Source organism: Propithecus coquereli, unplaced genomic scaffold (genome assembly GCF_000956105.1).
Source record: "Propithecus coquereli isolate 6110/MARCELLA unplaced genomic scaffold, Pcoq_1.0 Scaffold35, whole genome shotgun sequence".
NCBI classification, from domain to species: domain Eukaryota; kingdom Metazoa; phylum Chordata; class Mammalia; order Primates; family Indriidae; genus Propithecus; species Propithecus coquereli.
In genome coordinates this window covers 4,269,784-4,295,932 of record NW_012149174.1, presented here as the reverse complement: position 1 = coordinate 4,295,932, position 26,149 = coordinate 4,269,784, and the positions used below count along the sequence as shown (strand labels likewise).

Sequence of the window (26,149 nt, the reverse complement as noted above, 5' to 3'; positions counted from 1 at the left end):
TGTAGTTTTTCACACCAGGAAGTTTTCATATAATGGAAGTCAATGGACTTAAACACATGACTTCAGTCTTCAATGAGAGAATAGAACTTATGCATTTCTGGGAATACTTTATGCATGAAGAAGACCTAAACTCAGCCATGCAAAAACTAATGGCAGTGACCACAACACTCCTGTTAACTTTTAGAACCACCTGTTTCATTACCAAGTGTGAGTGGCTGAGGCTCGGTGATCAACAGCTTTCACTTTGACTCCAACAGTTGTCTTTGGAATCTGAAGTCCTTACGCCCAGATGGGGTGTTAGTGTGCATGGCTGGAATTTTTCACCTAATTTCTTTAAATAGTTCATTTAAGTCATTGTGGTTTTTGCCCCAATCTGTAGAAAAATTGTATGGATGAGTTGGCACAGTCCTTAGTGTCTTTCTTTGTGACTTCTCTTCTGCAATAATAGCACAATCTTTTCCTGCCTGTCAACAACAAAATTAGATAAAGCTTGCTGTCAAAGATCTTTTAATTAATTCCTTAATGTTGAAAATATTTCTTCTTTTTGATATCATAAACGACTAGAATTGAAACTAACTATAGTAGTACACTGGTGGTAAGGCAGAAAAATCACTCTTGTCCAGGTATAGTCCAGATTAGGAATTTATGTAGCTTATTTTGGTACTAGACAAAGATACCCTGTTGAACTGATATTATGATCAAAACTATCTTCCACAAACCCCCATACAATACTTGATTTACCTACAATATAATCTCTATCAGACAAACTTCAGCACCATGGCCCAGGAGTCAGGGACACAAGCCTACTGCTGCCATAAACTGAGGAAGGAAAGGCTGAGCCCTCCACAAGCATCCTCTGCTGGAGCCCAGGGCCCAGGTCTAGGTACAGGACATGCAGAGGGGACAGCTGCCTGTTTATTTCCACTCACCTTGGCCTGCCCACTGGCAGCCACACAGGGCTTGCCTCAGCTTCTACCACCTTGGGAAGCCAGCCTGGACCCCTAACCTCCCCATCTACCTCAAATCCATCTTCACTATGAATATATTGATAATCAAAAAAAAGGGGGGGGGCAGGAAAAAAGGAACAGAAAGGACAAAAATAAAACAAAGAATAAAATCATAGACTTAACTATTAAATGTTAATGAACTAAACATTCCAATTAAAAGGTAGAGATTATCAGAATGGATAGAAAAAATATCAAAAGATTTACTTACTTTAAACATAAAGACACAGATAGAGTGAGAGTAATTGGATGCAAAAATATATACCACACAGTCTGATGCAAAGGCTGACAGGCGTTTATTAATGACACATTAAATCAACTTCAGGAAAAGCTGAGTCTCTCTCAATAATTAAAAATAATAAGGTTCAGTGACGAAGATAAAATGTGAAAGGCATTCTCATTTGCTCCTCATAATAGTAACATTTGATTTAAACTTTTTGGAAAGTATTTTATAGTATTCAACAAAAGCCTTAAAATGTTAATAGCTCCTCTAGAATCTAGCAGCCTTTTTTCACTTTCTAGAACCTTCAAATAGTTGTATATTTTGCTCAGAATTTATCATTGTTATCTGTAGGAAGGTCATTTTGCTAGTAACTTACTCAGACGTAACAGAAGAGATTTTGATTTTTAAATAAAGGAACTTAACCCATTTATATTTCCTGTCATTGAGATTTCTGATCTTGTTTCATGCTTTTTGTTCATACTTTTTTTGCTATTTTCTAGCTTTTGCTCTAAGAACTATTTTTTCTTTGATCTTTTGTCTTTCCTAGTAATGTGAAAAGTAGAAGGCATATTTTAAATTCTAAAATACTTGCCTCTATATGTCCCTAGTTATCAGTCCACAAATGATGACACTGTTACTCTGTAAACTCTCCCTCAAAAGGGAACAAAATTATCATTGTTTTGATCATTTTTTCTTATTTCAAACATTTCTCTTCAATAAGTTCCCATTAAGTTCTTTTTCCTCCAAGGGACTTATTCACTTTTTTCATCATTCTTTATTCTATTCTGCATTCTGGCAGAGCTTCTTAAGTTAGTTTCCTACATTGCTGATTTCACTCTCTGTGGTTTCAATTCTATAGTTTAGCACTTCTAATGCTGATTTTAATTGATTTAATTTTAATTAATTTAGTCTCTTCTAATTTCTTTCAGCTTTCTTTTATGTCAGCTGATCTCTCGGTAAGCAGGTTTTCAGCTCAATCTTTTGTCTTCTCTCAGGTTGGATTCTCTGTATCACAGAGTCTATGTTTTCCTGATTTGGGTTTTTTTAAAATAGACACAGGGTCTCACTATGCTGCCCAGGCTCTGAACTCAAAGTCCTGGATTCAAGTGATCTTCCCACCCCAGTCTCCCAAGTAGTTGGGATCATAGGTGCGTGCCACTGCACCCAGATGTTTTCCTGATTTTTAAAGAATAAAAAACAAAATTTTTCTAAAATATACTTCTCTTTACTCTGGTAGATCATCTGTAAAAGGATGTCATCCTTCTGTCTTTTAAGAATTATATTTAATCCTTTAATATTCTTTATTGTTCCCACATTAGGGTATTTTCTGTTCATATAATCTTGAACAAGGAGTGCTATGTCTAATTTTGGTGAATCTCTGCAATCAAAATATGCGGTTTTTACTTGGTTTCCCTCACCAGTTGTTGTCATAATCTTTCTGTCTGAACTGTAGTTCAACATTAAAAAGTGATAGTTGTCATCTTTGACTTGTTCATAACTATAGGAGAAATGTCTCAACAGTTTCCTTGCTAAGAATAATTTATACATATATTTGGTATTTATATTAATAAACTATGCATCTACTTATATTTTATAAAGGAATTCTATAAAGAAAGGATGTTGAACTTTGCCAAATTCTTTTTCAGCTTTAATGGAGATAAATATTGAATATTTTTTCCCTAGAGGTATTAAAATGATAAATTACATTAATGTGTGTGTATGTGTGTGTGTGTACTTGCATAACTGTTAGGCAACTTTCTAGTGATATCCAGTCTTTCAGTTATTATGAGTATGGTGGCCTGAGTAGAAATCACATAATATTGTCACCTGATAATCTAAGGAAAACAGGATTGTTCTTAACATTCTAATCCTATCTAATGCTTTTTCATTATAACAAACAGTAAATAAAAACCAGAAACTCCAGAGTTCACTGTTGTAGAGTCAGGCAACAAAGGGCCCCTTTTAGTTCTTTTTGTTAATCTGTCAACAAAGCACAGTCATTTCAATTCATGTGGACTATTTCCCCATAAAAATTTATTCCTATTTTTGATTGAATAGATTTCTCAAGTTTAATTATTAATTTAATTTCAAATGTTTTACTAATTTAACCTACTAGTCTGTTATTAATTTGTTGTCAGAGTCTCCAGTAACTTAAATCCTATTATTTTTTCCTACTGAAATTCCATAAAATTAACAAAATTTTATTTCAGTACCTAAAAAGTAAGAATCATGAATGTGAAATTTTAAATTGTGGATTTTTGTTTCTGGCTATCCTGATGACCTGACGCTATAATCTTTGAAAAGTAAAAACATGTCTACTTGTATATGGGCGTTAAAGTATTTACCTAAATGACCTAATTGCTGAATATACAATTTACTTGAGGTTTTATAAAAATAAGAATTGAATACAAACTTTTTCTGTATATACTTTACCTGAAACTTTTCTAATTTCTCATTCCTACGTATCTGATCCAATATCCTCTCTGCCTCAGGTTCAAGAGCCTTAACTAGATTACCCTGTAAAGTATAAAACAGTACCATGACAAGACACTTGAAATGTTGTTTAAAATATACTAAACATATTTTGAGCTTGCAAGAAAGGAAAATCCCTAGAGACGAAAAACAAACAAGAAGCTAAAAACTAAAGTAGTAATCATAAGCTGACACTGGTTTGGGGTTTTAACAGCTGCATGGTATACAGAGGATGAGGCCTTGGCCTCAAGCAAGGTAGGAATTGGAAGTTAGAACTACAAAAAAAATATTGATGTACAGGGAATGTCTTTGGTAACTTATTCCCTCCACCCCTCTCAAGTTTGCTCTCCTTTCTTTTCTTCTACAAGACTTTCCCAGACCACTCCACTCCACAGCTATTTACTCTGCTAGGTTCCTAAAATTCTGGTGTTGCTTTTACTTGACTACTAATTATTTTCTATTAAAATTAATAATTAGGTCAGGTGAGATGGCTCATGACTGTAATCCTAGCACTCTGGGAGGCTGAGGTGGGAGGATTGCTTGAACTCAGGAGTTTGAAATCAGTCTGAGCAGGAGTGAGACCCCGTCTCTACTAAAAAAATAGAAAAATTAGCCAGGCATCATGGCGCACATTTGTAGTCCCTCAGAAGGCTGAGGTCAGAGGATCACTTGAGTCCAGAAGTTTGAGCTTTCAGCAAGCTATGATGACACCAATGCACTCTACCCAGGGCAACAGAGCAAGACTCTGCCTCAAAAACTAAAATAAACTAAAATAAACTAAAATAAACTAAAATAAAATGAACTAAAATAAAATAAAATAATTATTTATTAAATGTTCCTTATCATTTTATGTTAAAATTAATAATCTGTCTATAAATTAACAATTAAGTTATTAGCTGACAAAAAAAATCAGGATATGATTTTTAACCCCACCATCACCAACAACCCTCATTCTTGCCCAGGAAATTGATATATAAAAACTAGAAATGAAACGAATAAAACAAAAGAAATTAAACAGAGAGGCTAAAGGATTAATGGAGAGGGAAAAAAAATATATGTTCTTCTCCACCAGGCATTATCTTCTTATCTCTAGAGTTTTCTGTCTTTATTGAATGGTAGGCACACCATTCACCCAGTTGTACAACCCAGAAATTTAGAAACTGTCGTTTCCCTTTTTCTCAATAACCAGTCTATACCCAGATGCTAGCCATCTTATCCCCTAAATGTCTTTCAAATCTATCCTTTCCTCCATATCCATTGCCATAGCCCTGTACCATGGTTTCTTAACGTAGGCACTACTGACATTTTTGGCCACGTAATTCTTTACCGTGGGAGGTACATCATAGCATTTTTGGCAACATTCCTGGCCTCTCTCTACTAGATGCCAGTAGCATCCCTCCCTAGCCAGGTGAGACAACCAAAAATGTCTTAGACATTGCCAAATATCCCCTGGTGAACAAAATAGCTTCCCAGTTGAGAATCACTGCCTTATACGAAGGTGGTATAATTTCTTGTCTAGTGTGCAACAACAGCTTCCTAATATGACTCCCTGTATCTACCACATTACTACAACCCATTCAGTAACCCATTCAGACCTTCTCAGTCCCTGCTTAAGATAAACTTAAATTGCTGCTAGTTGAGCCAACTTGCCAACATCCCTGATGGAGGCTCAATGTGCAGTGGCTATAAAAAGCAGATTCCCTGGTTGTGTATGCAGCTCATTCCTTGTATATGTTGCTCTAAAGGACCTTGAAGACATCACCCTCTCCCCATTCTTGCCCACATAACTGCCTCTGATTTGTTTTTGTTTGCATCCCAGGCCCCAGACCAGCATCTATGATGCCTTTGAGAAGTTCTAGAACACTGTGGTCCAGGTGGACATTAGAAAGAAGGAAAAAAAAAGATAAGCTTCAATGGCTTACCATTTCTCTTAGAATAGAACCCTATATCCTTATTAATGCTACAAGGTCAAGCTCTTCCCACTCCAGATTCATCTTTTATCTCACTGCCTCCTTCTTCTCCTCACTCTCCACTCTAACCACACACTGACTACCTTCGCAGTTCCTCAAATGAGCCATTCTCTCTCCAGCCACTCGGCTTTGCCTCAACTCTCTGCTGGAAAGGTTCTTCCCCCAGCTCTTGTAACAGTCTGAGAAGTAGATTCTATTTGGAAAACAAAACAAAACAATTATCTGGGGACCTGGATCAAAAGTTGTAATCTAAAGAAAAGTGGAATGTATTTTGATGGTTGGAAAAAAGGATATTCTTTATCTGGGACAGAGTGGACAAAGATCAGTGATGACTAACAAAGAGAAAAGATAGAGAGCAATGTGTTAAAACCGTCACAAAATAGATTATAGTCTCTGTTCTGTCACTCACTATCCAGGTGATTTGCTTTTAATTTACTTGTAGTAAAATTAACTTTTGGGGGTAAACACTTCCATGAGTTTTAACACATGTAACCACCACCACAATCAAGATATAGAACATTTCCATCATTCTAAGAAATTCTCTCATGCTGCCCCTTTATAGTCAAACTTCTCCCCACCCCAGCTCCTGGCAATCACTGGTCCATTCTTTGTCCTATAGTTTTGCCTTTTCCTGATATCCATACTTAATATCTGACTCTTTTCCTCCACTCTTGAAATACACACACACACACACACACACACACACACACACACACACACTAATATGCCATCTTCTTTACATTAAAATATTAAGCTACTTATAAATGATCGCTGTGGCTAAAAAACCTAGTATATGACAAGGATCCCTTCTACAGTTCATATTTAGAAAAGGCTTTATCTAAGTTTGTCCAATTTTTGCAATTCTGCATCTTAAACTTTAAGTCTTCTCTAGAAGGGTGGCTCCAGCTCATTTTCTGCATGCTATTCTGATGACCAGTAACTTTGTTCACTCCTACAAAGCTATGAGCTGCAAAATGTTCTTTAACCTCTCCTTGTGGTAGTTGTTCCTCAGTCTACCACACCTCAGTAGCCTGAGCAGCCAACTGCAATTTTCCTTTCAGCAGTCTTTGCCGAAATTGTTCTACACTTTGCTATTTATGAACATAATTTGTCACTAAATGCCTAAAGGTAATACTGATGACACTGTTAAATCAACATGTCAGATACAGTAGAGGCAAGCCTACTTGTACCTAGATAGATGATCTAATATTTAAAAGCTCACTGCCTTGGCTCATAGGGTTGCTAATACTACTAAATCATAAGAATACTGTGTATAATATTATGTAGATTTTAATAAGTGCATCTGACAAAATCACTCATAATTCTCTTATAGTGGAACAGATGAGGTATAACTATAGTTGTTTGAATAACTGGATCCAAAAAGTGTTGATTAATGAATTGATGTATTCCTAAAATAAGGGCTCTAGTGGTATGCTACAAGTGACTAAATTTAGTCCTGTCCTATTTACACATTTTAATTAATAAATGGTTGAAGATATAGAAGCATGATTACCAAATTTATAAATGTCACAGTTAGTAGGGATAGCCAAAAAAAAATTTTGTTAGAATAATACTTCAAAAAGATTTCAACAAAGATCAATAAAATAGAACAATGTAGACAAACTAATAAGCTGAAATGTAATAGGAAGAAAAATATATCAACTACACAAACACAATGAGACCCATATTGACAGCAGCCTACATAGTAAGATCTGGGTGTGTTAGTAATTACAAATTCAGTATAAGTCATCAATGTGGCATAGCTTATTAAAAAAAAAAAAACTCACACTATTCCATTGCTTTTTTCAGGTTCACTAAGGAATTCCATGTTACAAATTCCAGTGGTCAATTCTCAATCTCATTTTCACCTTGTAGCAGCATTTAACAAGGGTGATCATCCATTCTTTTTATACCATTTTTCTTTTCCTCATTGGACACTCTCTTGGTTCTCCTCCTACCTTGCTGGCTGTTCTTTCCAGCCTCCTTTAAGACTGACAACTCCCAAATTTATATTTCCAGCGAAGTCTAAACTCACAGGCATCTACCTTGTCATCGCAGCAACCCACCTGCCTACGCAAACCTGCTTTTCCTGTAGTCTTCCCCATCTCAGTAAACAGCAACTTCATCTTTCCAAGTGCTCTGACCAAAACCTTTGAGTCATTCTTGATATCTCTATTTTTTTTTCATACCCTATATCCATTCCATCAGTAAATCCTGTTGACTTTGCCTACAAAATAAATCCAGAATCTGCCTACTTCTCGCCACTTCACTGCACTATCATCTCCTCTCAGGATTGTTGCAACAGTCTCCTAAAGGGTTTCCTTACTTCCAACCTTGGAACTGCATCCTCACAGTCTATTCTCAACACTGTGGCCAGAGAGATCTTTTTAAAACATGCATTGACTCAACATTCATTCTAAGACGATTTACTGAGATCCATTTACGTACAAAGCACTGTTAGAGGTGCTTGGGATATATCTGAGATTAGAAGAGAGAAAAATGATTGCCTTCAGCAAGCTTTTGAATCCTCAAAGGGGACAGACAACAAACTATAAGTACCATAAATAAGTAAATTATACAGTGGGTCCATAAGTGCTACAGGAAAAATATACAGCAGGGTAAAGAGAAGCAGTACCAGGCAAAAAGGAACGTGTTGTAGCTTCAAATAGGGAGACAAGTCTAGGCTTCACTGGCAAAGTAACTTTTGGACAAAGACTTAAAGAAGGTAAGGACTTAGCCATGCAGAGGGGAGAGTATTCCAGGCAGAAAGATGTTAACATCAAGTCTCTCATAAAATATTATTTTTGGTTCCTTAAACCTTTAACTGACCACATGACGGGCTGAAAGATACAAGATTTTACACTTATTTTTATCTAAATATCACTTGTATTTTAATTTTTAAATACTTTCCTAATAAACCACAAGTGCTTTTTTAGAAATGGTAATTTAAGTGAAGTATTAGAAACTACTCGTACAAGTGAGCGTTAAAACTTTTCCTAAAATTTAATTAGGGAGTTTCATCTTTCATTTCATTGAATTAATTTCTTTCTTTTTCTTCTTTTTTTTTGAGATAGAGTCTCACTCTGTTGTCAAGGTTAGAGTGCAGCGGCATCATCATATCTCACTGCAACCTCAAACTTCTGGGCTCAAGTGATCCTCCTGCCTCAGCCTCCAGAGTAGCTGGGACTACAGGCATGCACCACCACACTCAGCTAATACTTTTTTTCTATTTTTTGTAGAGACAGGGTCTCTCTCTTGCTCAGGCTGGTCTTGAACTCCTGAGTTCAAGTGATCCTCCCACCTCGGCCTTCCAGAATGCTAGGATTACAGGTGTGAGCCACTGTACACAGCCTGAATTTCTTTTATGGCCCATAAAAAGAAGTTAGAAAGGCCTGCATTTTTTGATATGCACCTATGACATATGTAAGATTCAGGAGAAAAGAAAAAACAGCAAGTGCACCAAACGTGGGAATCAAGTGGATTTAGCATGGTAACAATATAAAAACTTTTCAAATACAAATACGAACTGATTTTTCAGACTAAGCCAATTACAAAATTAATGATAAGCAAAGTCATCAGATTTATTAACACAATAAAATTAGTACAAAATGATGGATTTATAAAAGCCTGTCAGTTTCCACCTAATTGGGTGAGACTAGCACAATGTTTGTTTTTACCTTCTGGTGGCCTGTTGGATGTTGCCACAACGACGACCCCGTTTTTGAACAGATTTTCAAAAAGCTGTTTCAGAATCATGGCATCAGCAATGTCAGTGACCTATTGACAACAACACAGTTGTTTTATTTTAATTTCACTTCTGCTCTAACAAATTTGCTAATGAATAGTCTTTTTTTTAAGATGGAAGTAAATTCCAAGAGAAAAATTCTAATTACCACCATGAAGAAAAGAGTAGATAATTAAAACCATGAAACACTGTACAGCAGTCTTTTAAACTTGACTTTTTTTTTTTGCAAGCCTATCGTTTCTACACAAATTATCAAATGATTCTATGTTAACTTCTTTTATAGAACTATAGGTGGAAAGCATAGATAATTGTCCTAAACATTTAGGAAGTCTAATTAATTAGAACTAACATGACCAACTCCCTCCTCCTATTCCTACCCGCTCCTCCCACCCAAAAAAAAGAAAGAGAAAAAAAGAGAAATAATAATAAAATACGCAAGCTGTTCAAGATTTCTAATACCTTTCTGGCAAAGGTTCCTGGAAAGGTGACTTTAAATGGTCATGGGCCTTTAGAAATAAGGACAAGTAGCCAGTGAGACATAATCAGCTGCTGTTGAAAATAGAACGATATGACATAGATACTATTGTGCAATTGTTGCACAAAACAATTCAACAGATGGCCCATCACAAAAATAAGCAATTTCATTGTTCTTTTTAAGTGCCTTCTATTACTGTCCATGAATAATCAAAAGGCACTGCAGTCACTTCCAGCACAGCCAGCCTCTGCTAACCTTCGCAAACACAAATATTCCTTCCACAAAAAAAAAAAAAACAACTTTTGAGAATGGTTAATACAATGCTTTAAAAAATAACTTCTCGCAACACTAGAAATGCATAACGCAGATAAAACTATTCCATCTAAGTTAGGTTACAGAGAAATATAACTACTGATCTTTTCTAAAATTATTTTATAAATTCACAATTTAAAAATAAGCTTAATGATAACTGTTTTCAAAAAGCTTTTACAATTCACAAAGAAATACAGCAATTAAGGAGGGAAGAAATCTGACTTGAAAAACAAATATATAGTGAAGACTGATATTAATCATTGTAACTTCCCTAAGTATATAACAGGGTTTTAGATACTCACAGTGTAAAAATGTTTTGATCTTTCTTAACAGCACATTTCAAACCTCAATAAATTTTGCTTTATATACATTCACAAAATACATCACATTGTTATTTTTAAACCATGCTAGAGGACACACAAACTAGTGGAATTCTCTCAATTAGATCAAAATACTAAAAGTTACCAACTAAACAGTTATAGCGCAACCACTACCTGGGTTGTACAGGTCTAAATTACTTTTCTCTTTATAGCTGATTATCTCATTCAGAAGTTTAATTCTTTCTTTCCCACCTGAACAAAGCAAAACATAACCATGAAATGCAGATGTACAGAGTTTTGTTGTTGTTGGCTCAGGCTATAACTTGAAAATATATTAACTAAAAAAACAACTAAAGGTTCCTTAAATTAAAAAGGCTCAGAGAATTAAAAAATGGAGATTAAAATGAAAAGGAAAGTGGGCTGATATTATTTAATTTGGAGCTTAGGATCACTGTCAAATTTTGCTTCCGCAAAAACGCTCACAGAGAAGGTCCTTTTCAAAGGCTTAAACACCAGTGGCATTTCTGATGAGAGGACAGAACAAGCTTGCAAATTTTAATACCAACTACACTTTTAAATTGGATTCCCAATACACTGACTTTTTAAAAGAAGGATATCAATTAACAGTTGCCCGATTTTAGAGAATAAAATTTGCCATTTGACTATATCACCAAGGTTTTTAAAAAATTTAAAATAGCTTTGTGCCCTAAGGTTGAGAAAAATGAAGGGACCTTTAGCTTACAACACAGTGCAAAGGTTTACACTGAAAGTTGAAGAAAGCAAACAGTAAAAGCTTGTGGTTGAGTTATAATTTGTTGCTTTTATATTACGGAATGTTTTTGCCCTATCAGAGTAAATTAACTTGGAGAAGCTATGACTAATTAATAAAGGAGGAGTCACTTGGTGTAGCCGGGTGCCAACGTATACTCTTTTGATCTTGTCCCCGTACTTGTCCGGCTTTGCCAGGGAACAGTAATTTTACAGTATAAGTGAACAGAAGACAATTGGCCACACATTCTTGGAGAGCGGCTTTTTCAGCACCCAGCATTTCATTACCACCAGGAACAAAAGAGAAGGGTACAGATTACCAATAAGGGTAGTCTGCTAATACAGAGAGTGGAGACATTTCATTAGCATTAAAGAGAAAAGATTTTTTTATGACCTAGAGTTGCTTTCCATTATGACTCACTTAAGTAAAAAAGAAAAAAAAAATCTAATGGTTAATTTACATGTGTAAGTGCTTGAGTCTCAGTCATCCACTGATTGGTACAGTGCCATATAATGAGTGACAAACATAAGCATGCATTATCAGTAATTAGTATTAGCACAAAAATAAGCATCTATTTTTTATTAGCAGTTTTTAATAACCTTCTTGCTTTATAAAAATGGTTAAAACTATTCTTTAAATGATATTGATAGTTTATGGAGGAGAATTTCACATGATATTCTGCTCATCAGAATTCTTTTTTTTTTTTTGGATCATATTAGTAAAACATCTATTCAGTGTCCCTAAAAAGAGACATGAAGAAATACTATTAAAAAAAAAATCCATTTTCCTCAGTATTCTGATGTCTTCAGAATCATAAACAGTTTAACAAGTAACATAAATATTCAAAGAGGACATAATGAAGGCCCTAAAGAAAACTTTGAAGATAAGCTATTCTCTTATTTCACCAACTACAACACATAAAAAGCAACCTATCTAGACACATTTCTCAACCCAAAATACGAATAATGTACCTAATACCTCAGGTAAAGCTGAAATGCTACACTTAGTAAAGATGACCAAGCAGAATACATTCTGCAAGTGTAATCTGAATGCTACCAAAACATAATCTTTATTTATTTATTTATGTATTTATTTATTTATTTTATTTCAGGGTATTATGAGGGTACAAACATTTTGGTTACATTTTATGTCTTTGCCTCACCCAAGCGAGGGTTAGAGGCGTGCCCTTCCCCTCTACAATGCTCACCGTGTCCTTTAGTTATGGGTTTACCCCCCATCCCTCTAATCCCCAAAACATAATCTTAAAAATTCCTTAAATTCAAGAGCACAAAAAAGAAAGAGCATATCCTTGTTTTTAAGCAGCAATAATTCCCATTCATCTCCCTAGTAAAATAAATATTATATTAATTAACACCACCTAAAGGCCAATAATAACTAGCTAAAAATCAAGGCTACTAATATGATTCAATTTTAAAAGTGAAGTGGTGATTGTAGACATACTGTTGTTAAGAATAAAGTGCCTAAAAGATTCTTTTCTAATAAATCAGCAAGTATTGTCCTAGGATTAATTAATAGGCTGAGGACAGTTTTTAGGTTCTATCATTAAAACATCTACCAAAACACCATCCAGCTCTAGAGCTGTAAATTTAAACATATAATACAAGACTTTGTATACCAAGGAAAAAGTATAACATAGTTGTTACTAGTAAGTAAGAGAATTGATCCTGGATTTAAACTGCTAAGTTACCAGCTGTGTGACCTTGGTCAAGTTACTTAACCTCGCTGACTATCAATTTCTTCATCAGGATAATGAGAGCAGTGATAATACCTACCTCGCAAAATTGTTATGAGACATGTGGTAAACTCTCAAGAAATGTTAACAATGACTATTACCTACATACAGTATACATGCTAGTATAATTCCATATTATTAATATATAAGTGTATAGAATTTAAGCTGTAGCTGGAATGATATATAACATTGTACAGTAATTAAAAACAGGCCGGGCGGTGGCTCACGCCTATAATCCTAGCACTCTGGGAGGCCGAGGCGAGTGGATCACTCAAGGTCAGGAGTTCGAGACCAGCCTGAGCAAGAGCGAGACCCTGTCTCTACTAAAAATAGAAAGAAATTATTTGGAGAACTAAAAATATATATATAGAAAAAATTAGCCGGGCATGGCGGTGCATGCCTGTAGTCCCAGCTACTTGGGAGGCTGAGGCAGGAGGATCGCTTGAGCCCAGGAGTTTGAGGTTGCTGAGAGCTAGGGTAACGCCACAGCACTTACTCTAGCCAGGGCAACAGAGCCAGACTCTGTCTCAAAAAAAAAAAAAAGAACATAGGCACATAGAAGAGTAATCAATAAATAGTAGCTAATATTACAGAATATGCATAATAGACAGAATGTAAACAGTCTGATAAATGGGCACCTCAGACAGTTCATAAAAGATGGATTTAACTAGTAAGTAAACAAACCACAGGAAAAAAATCAACTATGTTATGTGCTAAAGGAATACAAATTAAAACAAAATACCATTTTTCATCTATTAAATGAGACCAAAAAATTTGGATAATTCAGAATGCTAACCGGAAAAAATGTGGGTATAATATACCTTGGGTTCTGTAAATGCTGATTTTGCTTGAGAAATGCTTTTATATTTAAAGGGAGTGGGACTTAAGAGTGGAATTACTTCAGTAATTATCATTTGGTACTAGGAGTCATTCATTCATTCATTCATTCGCTCATTCATTCTCAGGCACTGTTTAGGAGACTTGAGATACCTCAATTAACAAAGATTCCCAGCCTGAGCAAGAGCAAGACCCCGTCTCCACTAAAAAATAGAAAGAAATGATCTGGACAACTAAAAATATACATATAGAAAAAATTAGCTGGGCATGGTGGCTCATGCCTGTAGTCCCAGCTACTCGGGAGGCTGAGGCAGAAGGATCGCTTGAGCCCAGGAGTTTGACGTTGCTGTGAGCTAGGCTGACGCCACGGCACTCTAGCCCGGGCAACAGAGTGAGACTCTGTCTCAAAAAAAAAAACAAAGATTCATGCCTTCAAGTCTACATTCTGTGGAGCAACATCAATAAACAATAAACATAATAAATAAGTAAATTATATAATGTGTTAGAAGGTGATAATATGTTATGGAAAAAAGGAGGATGTGGGCATCGTGTGGGGGGTCCATGGTAAACTGCAGTTTTAAATAGGGTGTTAGGATAGCCCTGTTAAGAAGGAGGTAATTGAGCAAAGAGCTGAAAACATGAGGGAGTTACTCTTGTGGATATGTGCGTGCAGTGGGAACGACACAGCAAAGGTTGCTACCTATGTATTAGAAGTATTAACAGAACACCACACCCAAATGGCTCAAGCCTGTGGCCAAAGATAAGAACATAAAGGCCTCTCTCCCACCTAGGACACTGGGCTCTCCATTTTCACTTAAAGGGACCATTCAGGTATTTGCCCACCATCTTAAAGTGACCCGCACCCTACTCCACTATATATATTTACTAATATGTATACACTGCTAGTTGCCAGGCTCTCTCTCTCTCTGCCTGACTCTTCATTACAGCCTCACGTGACTCAGAGATGGAAGATTGCCCTCGCGATTCATTGCCCTCCCCCTTGCCCAGCACTTGTAAATAATATATCTTTGAACTTTTCTTTTCTTTTTTTTTTTTTTTGAGACAGAGTCTCACTCTGTCTCCCCGGGTAGAGTGCAGTGACGTCATCATAGCTCATTGCAACCTCCAACTCCAGGACTCAAGTGGTTCTCCTGCTTCAGCCTCCTGAGTACCTGGGACTATAGGCGTGGGCCACCAAGCCTGGCTAATTTTTCTATTTTTACTAGAGACAGGGTCTCGCTCTTGCTCAGGCTGGTCTGGAACTCCTGAGTTCAAGCAATCATTCCGCCTCAGCCTCTCACAGTGCTAGGATTACAGGTGTGAGCCACCGCGCCGGGCCTGAACTTATTTTCTATTGTGTTGGTGTATTCGCACCTTCCATCTGAAGAACCAGGGGCTGCCCTAGGCTGAGTTTTCCCTGGGACGCCGAGGAGAACACAAGCTCGGGCTCCCAGAACAGAGCGATGTTCAGGCAGGCATAAACTGGACACAAGTCAAACAAGAGCCACAGGGCATCTGCCAGTATAAGTAAGTTCCCTGCGAGGGACCCCTGGTCATGGGTCAAACAACTTGGCATTAGGCCATCGGCCAGGTAAAAGAAGTATCCCGTGAAAAGCACACTGTAAACATGTATGTCCAGCTCCCCAGCATTTTCTGTTAGGGTAGGGTTGTAGCTGCTGTGATAATTAAATCCTAATTTAGCTGGGGGCTCTCAGAACAAGGGGAGACTGATCTGTGCAGAAGGAATGCCCAGTGCAAAGGCTTTGCCTGTTTGTTCCAAATTGTGTGGATGTTAGGGATCAGAGTTCTGGTACAGTAACATTTTAGGGTATCCTTTTTATACCACTGAATTTTAGAGAAGGGGGATAAATACAGATTTGGACTTATGATAATCCAGTTTTGGGGTACCGCAGGAGCTTCTCTAAGACCAGTAGGAGACAGGACTCTAAAAGAAGGAAATCCAGGCTCTGCTCAGAGATCACCTCTTCCTAAGGAACACACTCTTGTTAACATAAATTCTCACTATCCTGGCTCTTCTCAACACTGGTTATATGCAGATATTGGCCTTTTCTTGCACACAGTGGTAAGCTCCAAGATTCAAGTTTGGAATTTGTAAAGAAACTAAAAAAGCAAGATTATTAACATTTTTCATTCTAGTACATTCAGGCCAACCCTGCTCAAGGGAAGAGGGCCGCCACCCATGTTGTCAATTCTTTGTTGTTTTTTTTTTAAGAGGCTGGAGTGCAGTGGCATGATCACAGCTCACTGTAACCGTGAACTCCTGGGCTTGATCGATCCTCCCACCTAAGCCTCCCAAGTAGCTTGCACTATAGGCATACACCACCACATCTGGCTAATATTTCTTTTTGTTTTTTGTAGATATGGGGTCTCATCATGTTGCCTAGGCTGGTCTCGAACTTCTGGCCTCAAGCAATCCTCCCACCTGAGCCTCCCAAAGTGATGGGCTTACAGGTTGAGCCACTGTGCCCAGCCCACGTTGTCAACATTAACATACTAGAATGCTACACTAAAATTTGAGATCAAGCAGAGACCATCAATCTGGTATTCAGTCCTTGTTTTGTCATCTCTGCACATATTTTCTTCAGAGCCCTGTTGGGAAAGAATTATTTGGTATAACATCCAACTGTGGTTCCCTAATCTATGAAGAAAATGGGATTAGGAAAGGTAGGGAACAAAGGGCAAGGTTGAATGTGCAGAAGATAAGGTCAAAGAGGAAGCAGAAGGGTTTGAGCAAGAGAAATGATACTATCTTACATACTGTTATATTTCCCCCTTAGAACACAAGCCCTTTCAATTTGGGTTTCCTATTACCTGCAGCCAAAAGCATTCCTAGTAGATACCTCATCTTTGCTCTTCTTGGCTTAAGTTCATCAATTCTTCTTCCATTAGAGGTAACAGATTTTATATTAAGGAAGGTGTCATTCCCTCACAGTACTTCTCAACAATGTTTATGCTATCTTTTACAGGTCATGGGGAAATCTCTCTTGATGAAGAAGATAGGAGCAAAACACAAGTTGAATAGTTCCATTCTCATCAAGACTGTTTGCAAGAAATAAGCACAGCAGATCCAGCTAAAAAAAGAGAGATTTACTTGAGACTCCAGCATGAGGTCAGCACTGATGGCACCTCATGGGAGCTGGAGCCAGGATTGACTTGCAATTGGAGGTAGCTCTGGAGAACTCAGCAGCTGTCTAGAAAGCATGCTAGTACTCCTCCCCTTAAAGGGATTCAATTACTTTCTATGTCTCTTTGTTCCTGTCTCATTACTAAGCAGGAACTTCCCTCTGTGCCATTTAGTTCAAATTCATGAGAGAGAGGATGTGATTGGCCCATTTTCCAGGCCACACCACTCAAATCCAAGGTTGCTGATAAGCTCATGGACTAGTTACTTATAGATCAGATGTCCAGGCATGGTCTATTTAGTTGTGGACAGATAGGGTCCTACGATATGGAATAAAGCTCTTAAAGGCAAGAGGGATGAATGAGCTAATATATGAACAAACATCAAACCAAAACTGGATGGGACAGGTGATAAGAGATAATCTCCACCACATCTGCTTTCTCTCTGTTAGCAAGACACATTATATAAGGGCCCATCTCCCCTTGATCTCTCTCCTTTTTTTTTTTCTTTTTCCTTGTAGCTACAAGCTAGAAACACTTGATCTTTCTTTTGATCGATATAATTTTTTTTTTAGTTTTTTGTCAAGACAGGGTCTCGCTATGTTGCACAGGCTAGTCTTGAACTCCTGGCCTCAAGCGATCCTCTCGCCTCAGCTTCCCAAAGTGCTAGAATTACAGGCATGAGCCACTGTGCCCGTCCTCAATATGTAATTTGAAAAGTCCTTTTTGCTGCCTGTGTTTCTTTTGCAAGACTCAGCTCATTTGGAGTATCAGTATCCTGATAGTTGTTTTTGTTTCCTCCTTCCTGTCCATATATCAACCTTTTGTTTTGTTTTGTTTTTGTTTTTGTTTTTTTGAGTCTTCCAACAGTTTATTAGAAAGAATGTAGACATTTAAAAAAATCCCCACTGTTATGAACATAAATTGAGGTTTTCAGCCCTGGTATAAGCTGAATCAAAAAAAAAAAAAAAAAGAGGCCAGGCGCAGTGGCTCACGTCTGTAATCCTAACACTCTGGGAGGCCGAGGCGGGCGGATCGTTTGAGCTCAGGAGTTCGAAACCAGCCTGAGCAGGAGCGAGACCTCGTCTCTACTAAAAATAGAAAGAAATTAATTAGACAACTAAAAATATATAGAAAAAAAATTAGCCAGGTATGGTGGCGCATGCCTGTAATCCCGGCTACTCGGGAGGCTGAGGCAGGGCTTGAGCCCAGGAGTTTGAGGTTGCTGTGAGCTAGGCTGACGCCACGGCACTCACTGTAGCCCGGGGAAAAGAGTGAGACTCTGTCTCAAAAAAAAAAAAAAGAAATAAAAAACCCAATAGTGTATTAACATTTTTTCACTCATTTGCCATACTGACAGTGCAAATACAAATCTGGTCTAAATGTACAGATTCTCAAGCAACGACGTACAGCTTTCTTCGTCCTCCATACTAAGAGATGTAAAAGCTTAAGGGCCAAACAATACCAAATGTATAGGCTTCAAAAACCATCTAAGTTAGTGCATTCACTAGTTTTAGCTAAGATACATCTGGAACACTGACAAGTGATTACTTACATACAATAAAGTAAACTAAATTTTTTGAAAAATAAACTTTAGTGGAACAATCCTGAAGGACCATATATCAATCTTTTGAAATCTGAACCCAATGGAGTATGCCCAATACAACCAGACAGGTTTTTGTCAGGACTTGATTATCAAGGTGGCATTATGACTTTGGTGAGCCCTAGGCATTTTTATTTTGATGAGCCTCTTCCTAAATTAAAAAAAAAATTATAACTATGTTGGTACAAAGACAAGTATAATACAGAATAGACAGATACAGGTTGGATTTGTTACTGATATATTCATTTAATTTTTTAAATATTTTTGTGAGCCCCTAGAAGTATCACGAGGCCTAGGCACTGTGCCTACTGTGCCTAATGGGTAAGCTGGCCCTGCTTGCTCTATATCTTCTTCAGGATTGCATGCTTTGCACTGCCAGATTTTCAGAGCTTCCTAACCTTCCCAGTCTGCCCTTTCAATGGCCTTCATGCCATAAAAACATGTCAATCATTTCTCTGAATATCTTGAAATTTACATGTTTAAAGTTAAGGGTAATGATTTTTACATAATACCTAGGAAATTCTGATGCCTTTAGATTTCTCATCTCTATGTGGTGATAATAATAGCTGTTTTACAGAATTAAATGAAGGATGTAAAAACTAAAAAATATAATTTTATTCCTTAATCGAAAACTTAACTATGCCAATTCAATTTTATTTGGAGATATTTTGATTAAAAGGCTAGTAATGGAAAATCGAGAGAAATGGCCCTTATTGATCCATCGCTGACTTTTGTTCTTGACAGCAGCATAACTGTTAAGCACAACTGTTAACTTGGTGTTATTTTCAGAACATCTAAATGAGGCCCTTCTCATTTGGCAATACATTGGTATACTTAGTATGCCCCTTCAGAGGCAAAAGAGCATCTGTTCTTTTCCATAACCCTTTCTTTTCTTTTCTTTTTTTTTTTTTTTGAGACAGAGTCTCACTCTCTTGCCTGGGGCGAGTGCCGTGGCGTCAGCCTAGCTCACAGTAACCTCAAACTCTTGGGCTCAAGCAATCCTACTGTCTCAGCCTCCCGAGTAGCTGGGACCACAGGCACGCACCACCATGCCCGGCTAATTTTTTCTACATATATTTTTAGCTGTCCAATTAATTTCTTTCCATTTTTTGGTAGAGACGGGGTCTCGCTCTTGCTCAGGCTGGTCTCGAACTCCTGAGCTCAAGCAATCCTCCCGCCTCGGCCTCCCAGAGTGCTAGGATTACAGACGTGAGCCACCATGCCCGGCCCATAACCCTTTCTTTGTAAGACCTTTGTAGCTCTACAATACAAAGGGTGAATGTCAGGCTGTCTTAATACGACTGAAGAGAGAAAGAAGCAAAGATCCCTCCTTCCCAGATGGTTTAACACAACAGCATTCCCGGTGAAAATTCTTCTTTTCCCTCTATCATAAATCAAGACTGTCATTAGCTCTATGTATCAGTTGCTAAAGGAGACTCATTATGCATGTTTTGGGATAAAGGCATCCTGACCACATCATCTTCCCACTAATCAGGTTTTAAAACATAGAAGAACAAGAACTAACTCACTACCAATTTAAACACTTAATTTCAGAGAATCCTAAAACTAAAAGAAACTTTAAAAGTTCAACTAAGGCAATTCCCTCCCTTTATCACAGATATGTATGTTGTGAGGTTTAAATGAGATGTATGACTCACTTGCTCTTTATATAACACTTTTAAAAATATTCAAACATCTCTAAAGACATTATTTTATAATTATTACATTATCTCTGTGGTATAGGGGAAATGTAGAGTCAGCACCAGAATTTGCAGGTGGACAAACTTTTCTTGTAAAAGACTGAATAGTAAATATTTTAGGCTTTGCAAGCCACATTGGGTCTCTATTGTACTTTCTTTTTCTTCTTCTCCTTTCAACTGCCTTTAAAAATATAAAAGCTTGGTGGCCTGGCTAGGCCTGGCCTGGCCTATCAGGGTGCAGGCGGCAGTGGCTCCAGCACCACGTCCCTGCATTATGGGGCGGAGGAGATGCCCCTCGCCAGCGGCAGTTACCAGTTACGGCGGGGCTGATTCCTTTCCAAAGGACTTTGGCTACGGTGGGAGGAGGAGGAAGAGGAGGCGGCAGCACTGGGTGGAGGGGTTGGGGCGGAGGCTGGCGGGGGGGACTGTGGCCCCAGGGGCGCCGACAGCTCCAAACCAAGGATTCTGCTCATGGGGCTCTAGCGCAGTGGCAAGTCCTCCATCCATAAGGTGGTGTTTCATAAGATGTCACCCAATGAGACCCTTTTGGAAAGTACCAACAAGATTTATAAAGAGATATTTCCAATAGTTCCTTTGTAAATTTACACATATGGGATTTTCCTGGCAAATGGACTTTTTTTTTTTTTGAGACAGAGTCTCGCTCTGTTGCCCAGGCTAGAGCGCCATGGCGTCAACCTAGCTCACAGCAACCTCAAACTCCTGGCCTCAAGCGATCCTCCTGCCTCAACCTCCTGAGTAGCTAGGACTACAGGCATGCACCACCATGCCAGGCTAATTTTTTTTTTCTATACATTTTTAGCTGTCCAGCCAATTTCTTTCTATTTTTTAGTAGAGACAGAGTCTTGCTCTTGTTCAGGCTGGTCTGAACTCCTGAGCTCAAACGATCGTCCCGCCTCGGCCTCCCAGAGTACTAGTATTACAGGCATGAGCCACTGCGCCTGGCCCAAATGGATTTTTTTGACCCAACATTTGACTATGAGATGATCTTCAGGGGAACAGGGGCATTGATATATGTCATTGATGCCCAGGAGGACTACATGGAGACTTTAACAAGACTTTACATTACGGTTTCTAAAGCCTGCAAAGTTAACCCAGACATGAATTTTGAAGTTTTTATTCACAAAGTTGATGGTCTATATGATGATCACAAAATAGAAAGACAGAGGGACATTCATCAAAAGGCCAATGATGACCTTGCAGATGCTGGGCTAGAAAAACTCCATCTTAGCTTTTATTTGGCTAGTATCTATGACCACTCAATATTTGAAGCCTTTAGTAAGGTGGTACAGAAACTTTTCCCACAACTGCTGACCTTGGAAAACCTATTAAATATCTTTATATCAAATTCAGGTATTGAAAAAGCTTTTCTCTTTGATGTTGTCAGCAAAATCTACATTGCAACAGACAGTTCCCCTGTGGATATGCAGTCTTACGAACTTTGCTGTGACGTGATTGATGTCGTGATTGATGTGTCTTGTATGCATGGGTTAAAGGAAGATGGAAGTCGAAGTGCATATGACAAAGAATCTATGGCAATTATCAAGCTGAATAATACAACTGTCATTTATTTAAAGGAGGTGACTAAACTTTTGGCACTGGTCTGCATTCTTAGGGAAGAAAGCTTTGAACGAAAAGGTTTAACAGACTACAATTTCCACTGTTTCCAAAAAGCTATTCATGAGGTTTTTGAAGTGGGTGTGACTTCTCACAGGAGCTGTGGTCACCAGACCAGTGCCACCAGCCTGAAAGTGTTAGCACACAATGGGACACCGAGAAACACCATCTAGTCTGAATCCCAGCATTGGGGCTCCATGCCAGCTTACTCTTCACTCCAGGGTCAGATGCCATGTGCTACAGGACATGAGAGCCACTGCTTGTGGGAATCTGGTGCCTGTCCCACTAGAGACAAGGGGTAGAGTTTCTCATTTGGATGAAAACCCCTTCAACCACTGGTGTACGACTGAAGCTACTATTTCTTTTTGAAAAATGGCCCAAAAAAGAATTCTAGAGACCACAGAACTCAAGTTGGTCTTTTTCCTCTTTTGGGTTCTACTTTAAGTAGTTGGGATATTTTGGACCTGGAGACAACACCAACTACCCATCCTTACCGGGGAATGTGGCTGTCAAGTCCAGTTGAAAATAATAGAAAAAACTGAGTTTATACATGCTTCACTTAGGCTTTCATTTGAGTATTCTCTAACGATCCTGCCTTGCTTAAGTTCTAACACTGCCTCTCGGATTTCAATTTTGGACCTTGCCCATCTAAGACTTTTTAAATACATTTGCTTGCTAACTCAGAAGACACACAGTCTGACTGCAGCAAAAGACATTCCTGTATTTGTTATTGAAGAAATAAGAGAAAATTTTATGCTGCATCAGGTGGAGAGCAAGGCTCAACAGTGGCTGCATTAGTTCCCTTGGAAGTGTTGAGGAAAAAACATTGAAAAAGAAGAAAATTTTCACATGTGTGTTTTGAGTACCAAATGTCTGGGTTCTTTCTCCTGCATTAGATAAATGATCGTGTTCAATGTAACAAAGGGAATTTAAAAAAAAATATTTTCCCCACAGTCACCTCCTAGGGGAGAAACTCATTATGTCACTGAAGTATTTATTTTCTTTAATCTTGGTATCAGTCTCTACGTACCTCTTATTCTAAGCTATCTGGATTCTTTATTGCTATTTGTTGACCATGAATGACCCTAAGGCAGTGGTGCGTTGTCCAATGGGAGTTGGAAACAGCACTGGTGTCACAACAATGTCTTGTTTTACATCCTTTGTCTCCAGTATTCTGACACCAAGTGTCAGCTGTGGTACTTTCTTTGCCTAGGATATTAATTCATAATTGTTGCTTTTTGTTGATGGCTGATACCCTTTCCATTGATTTAACTTACACATTATTTTTATTCCACATGCCCAGTAGTCATATATTCCAAAGCCACTGGACCACTTGAGTATGTAAGTGCCACTGTTTAACGTGATATGTATATTCAGGTCTGTAAACCTAACAGTGTGACTTGGAGTGCTTCCTGTGCATGATTCTGACTGTTGAGTATTGACATGGACTATGGTGATATCCAAAAGAAAAATGCTTTTATATTTATAGATTATTTCATTGAACTATATATAAAATGGGTATCAATAAATGTATTTACTCCAAAAATAAATAAATAAACTCTTCTTTTATTATTAACCATACAAAAGCAGATGAGTCAGATTTGCCCTGTGCAGGTCATGGTTTGCCAACTCCTGAACTAGATAGCGAAATTGAAGTAGTAAGAGATAATGTGTCAAATGAATTCATAAAACAATGATAAAACCATCAGCAAAACTTAAATCTTCACATTTCATTCAATATATCATTCTACATCTATGAAAAATCTCTCCTTTACCTGAAATTCATCGAAACACAAGAGACATGCTTCTTCACTGATTTCTTCAGCTATGGGAGCTATTGGGTCATAAGATTTAGCCATTAATCCTGGTTTCCTTTTTGGCAAACTCTGTTTAAGGCGATGTATTCCTTAAATGGATGAAATTGAACACAGACCAAATATTATATTATATTTTAGACAACTATAACATATTTTTAAATCTCTAAATAAAACTTCAGTGTGGCTATAAAAATTAAGTTTAAATTCCATGTATAATCAAATTTAATTATTGAAATTGGTTGTATTTTTTCTACCTTAAAATAAGTTGTTCAAATATTATTATATTCTTATAGTTGTAAGGAAACTTCAAAGTTATTCCATCTCCACACTCTTTAATCACTTCAGAGACGACAAGCTAATGGACAGGTTACTACTAGATATGATCCTGCCCAAGGCGTGCATGTTGTATCTAGCATATCTAATCACAATGTTCCCTTGTCTCTAGCCTAATACACTACAGTCGGTCCACTTCATTCATTATGTGTGTACTAAATGCTGAAAGTATTAGAGGAAAAACACAAGGTTCCTGCCCTAGGGAGGTTTCGGTATAGCTGGTAGATAAATCATGCAAAAGTAAAATAACAGAACACTAGCAAAGCAGTAAAGCTACACACAAATACAAACGGAATGCCTACATGCTAAGATAACACAGAGTAAAGGACCTAATCAAGAATAACTGCTTGAAACAGGTACATTATTAACATTTTTTATTAATCCTTAGTAGAAATAGAAAATGTCTGACCTTGATATAGTAACCTCTGTTCTCAGATTTGGAAGTACTGAATTGTTAAGGACCAACTCTGGACACATTATTAACTGTTTCATTATAGCACAAAACAAATGAAACCAAATAAACTTTTATGTCAAGCAAAAATCTAATTTTTAAAAAAGATTATATTGCTCCTAAACTCTACTGAAGAAAAAGGGAAAAAAAAGATTATATGTTCATTCAATGAAGAAAACTATTTTATAGTGTTTGCCCACTGAAAAATCACTTCTTTCAGATCATTCACTTACTTTTGTGCACATCTAGCATGAAACCATGAAAATGAACCCGTTTTTTCCTCTTCACTTCCACATAAGCATAAAACATGTCCATCACCATTGTTTTCCCTGTACCTTAAAAATAAAAAAAAAAGAATACTATTAAATAGTATGTACTGATTACTGTAATGATTGTTCATTAGCTTTGAGATAATAAAACCACACTCTCCCACTGGAAAGCTGAAGACTATGTTACTTTTTTAGAAAGTGTTTATATGTTAAACTAGCTAAAAATAAAATGTTGATAGTACTCTTTTCTGTTAAAATCTTGTTTTTTAGGAAATACAACATTTAGTTAACATTACCTAGCCTATTTTCTCCCAGAGAACTATGTTCATACACTGGTAAGATTCATAAGATTATTTATTCTTCAGTCTTCCAAAAGGCTCTAGTATAAATAAAATAACTTAATTAATTAAATAAATATGTATTGGGTCATTACTATGCATGAGGAACTGTCTTAGGCACTATGGGAAAATTCAAAAATAATAAATAAGAAAATTAAGAGAAGAACGGTGAAAAACAAAGATTAGTATATAACACAAATACTGAAAATGACTCATATATGTACGCTAGAGCTGGAGAATTGCCAATTATAACATTTCCATTTTTTTAAAAGCTGAGAATGTAAGTCTTTCAAAATGAGGTCTACTTGATGAAATTCTGATACAGTCAATCCCTATAATTAAATTATCTCAATTTCAACACTAGAACTTTTCATCACTACAATTGCATTAGTACAGTAGTCCCCCCACCCCAGAGCCAAGGTTTCAGTTACCTGAGGTTCATGGTCAACCACAGTCCGAAAATATTAAATGGCCCAGGCACAGTGGCTCACACCTATAAACCTAGCACTCTGGGAGGCCAAGGTGGGAGGATCCCTTGAGTTCAGGAGTTCGAGACCAGCCTGAGCAAGAGTGAGACCCCATCTCTACTAAAAATAGAAAAAATTAGCCAGGCATGGTGCCATGCATCTGTAGTCCCAGCTATTCAGGAAGCTGAGGTAGTAGTATCACTTGAGCCCAGGAATTTGAGGTTGCTATGAGCTAGGCTGATGCCATGGCACTCTAGCCCAGGCAACAGAGCGAGACTCTGTCTCAAAAACAAATAAATAAATAAATAAAAGAAGAAGCCATTTAGAATGAAAAGTAATTCACGGCAAAAATATTCAGTATGGTATCTCTTGATAGAATAGCAGCAGATTTTAAATCATTACATTTACACAGAAAAGTAAATTAATAAGTTTAAAATTCTGTTGCATGCAGCATAGTATACTTATAGATCCAGGAAAAAGTCATGAACTATCCAACCAAAAATGTGAATAATATA

The 26,149-nt window shown here is 37.4% G+C and overlaps 1 protein-coding gene and 1 pseudogene across 1 annotated transcript in view; one reads left to right on the top strand and one right to left on the bottom strand.

Annotated features, from left to right (window-relative positions):
- LACE1 (lactation elevated 1) overlaps positions 1-26,149 on the bottom strand; it is a 213,180-nt gene that overhangs the window by 139,707 nt on the left and 47,324 nt on the right. Inside the window, 3 exon segments of the mRNA XM_012651169.1 lie at positions 9,347-9,446; positions 23,735-23,865; positions 24,794-24,895. Coding sequence (XP_012506623.1) covers positions 9,347-9,446; positions 23,735-23,865; positions 24,794-24,895 — 333 coding nt within the window.
- LOC105815864 lies at positions 12,256-22,132 on the top strand (annotated as a pseudogene).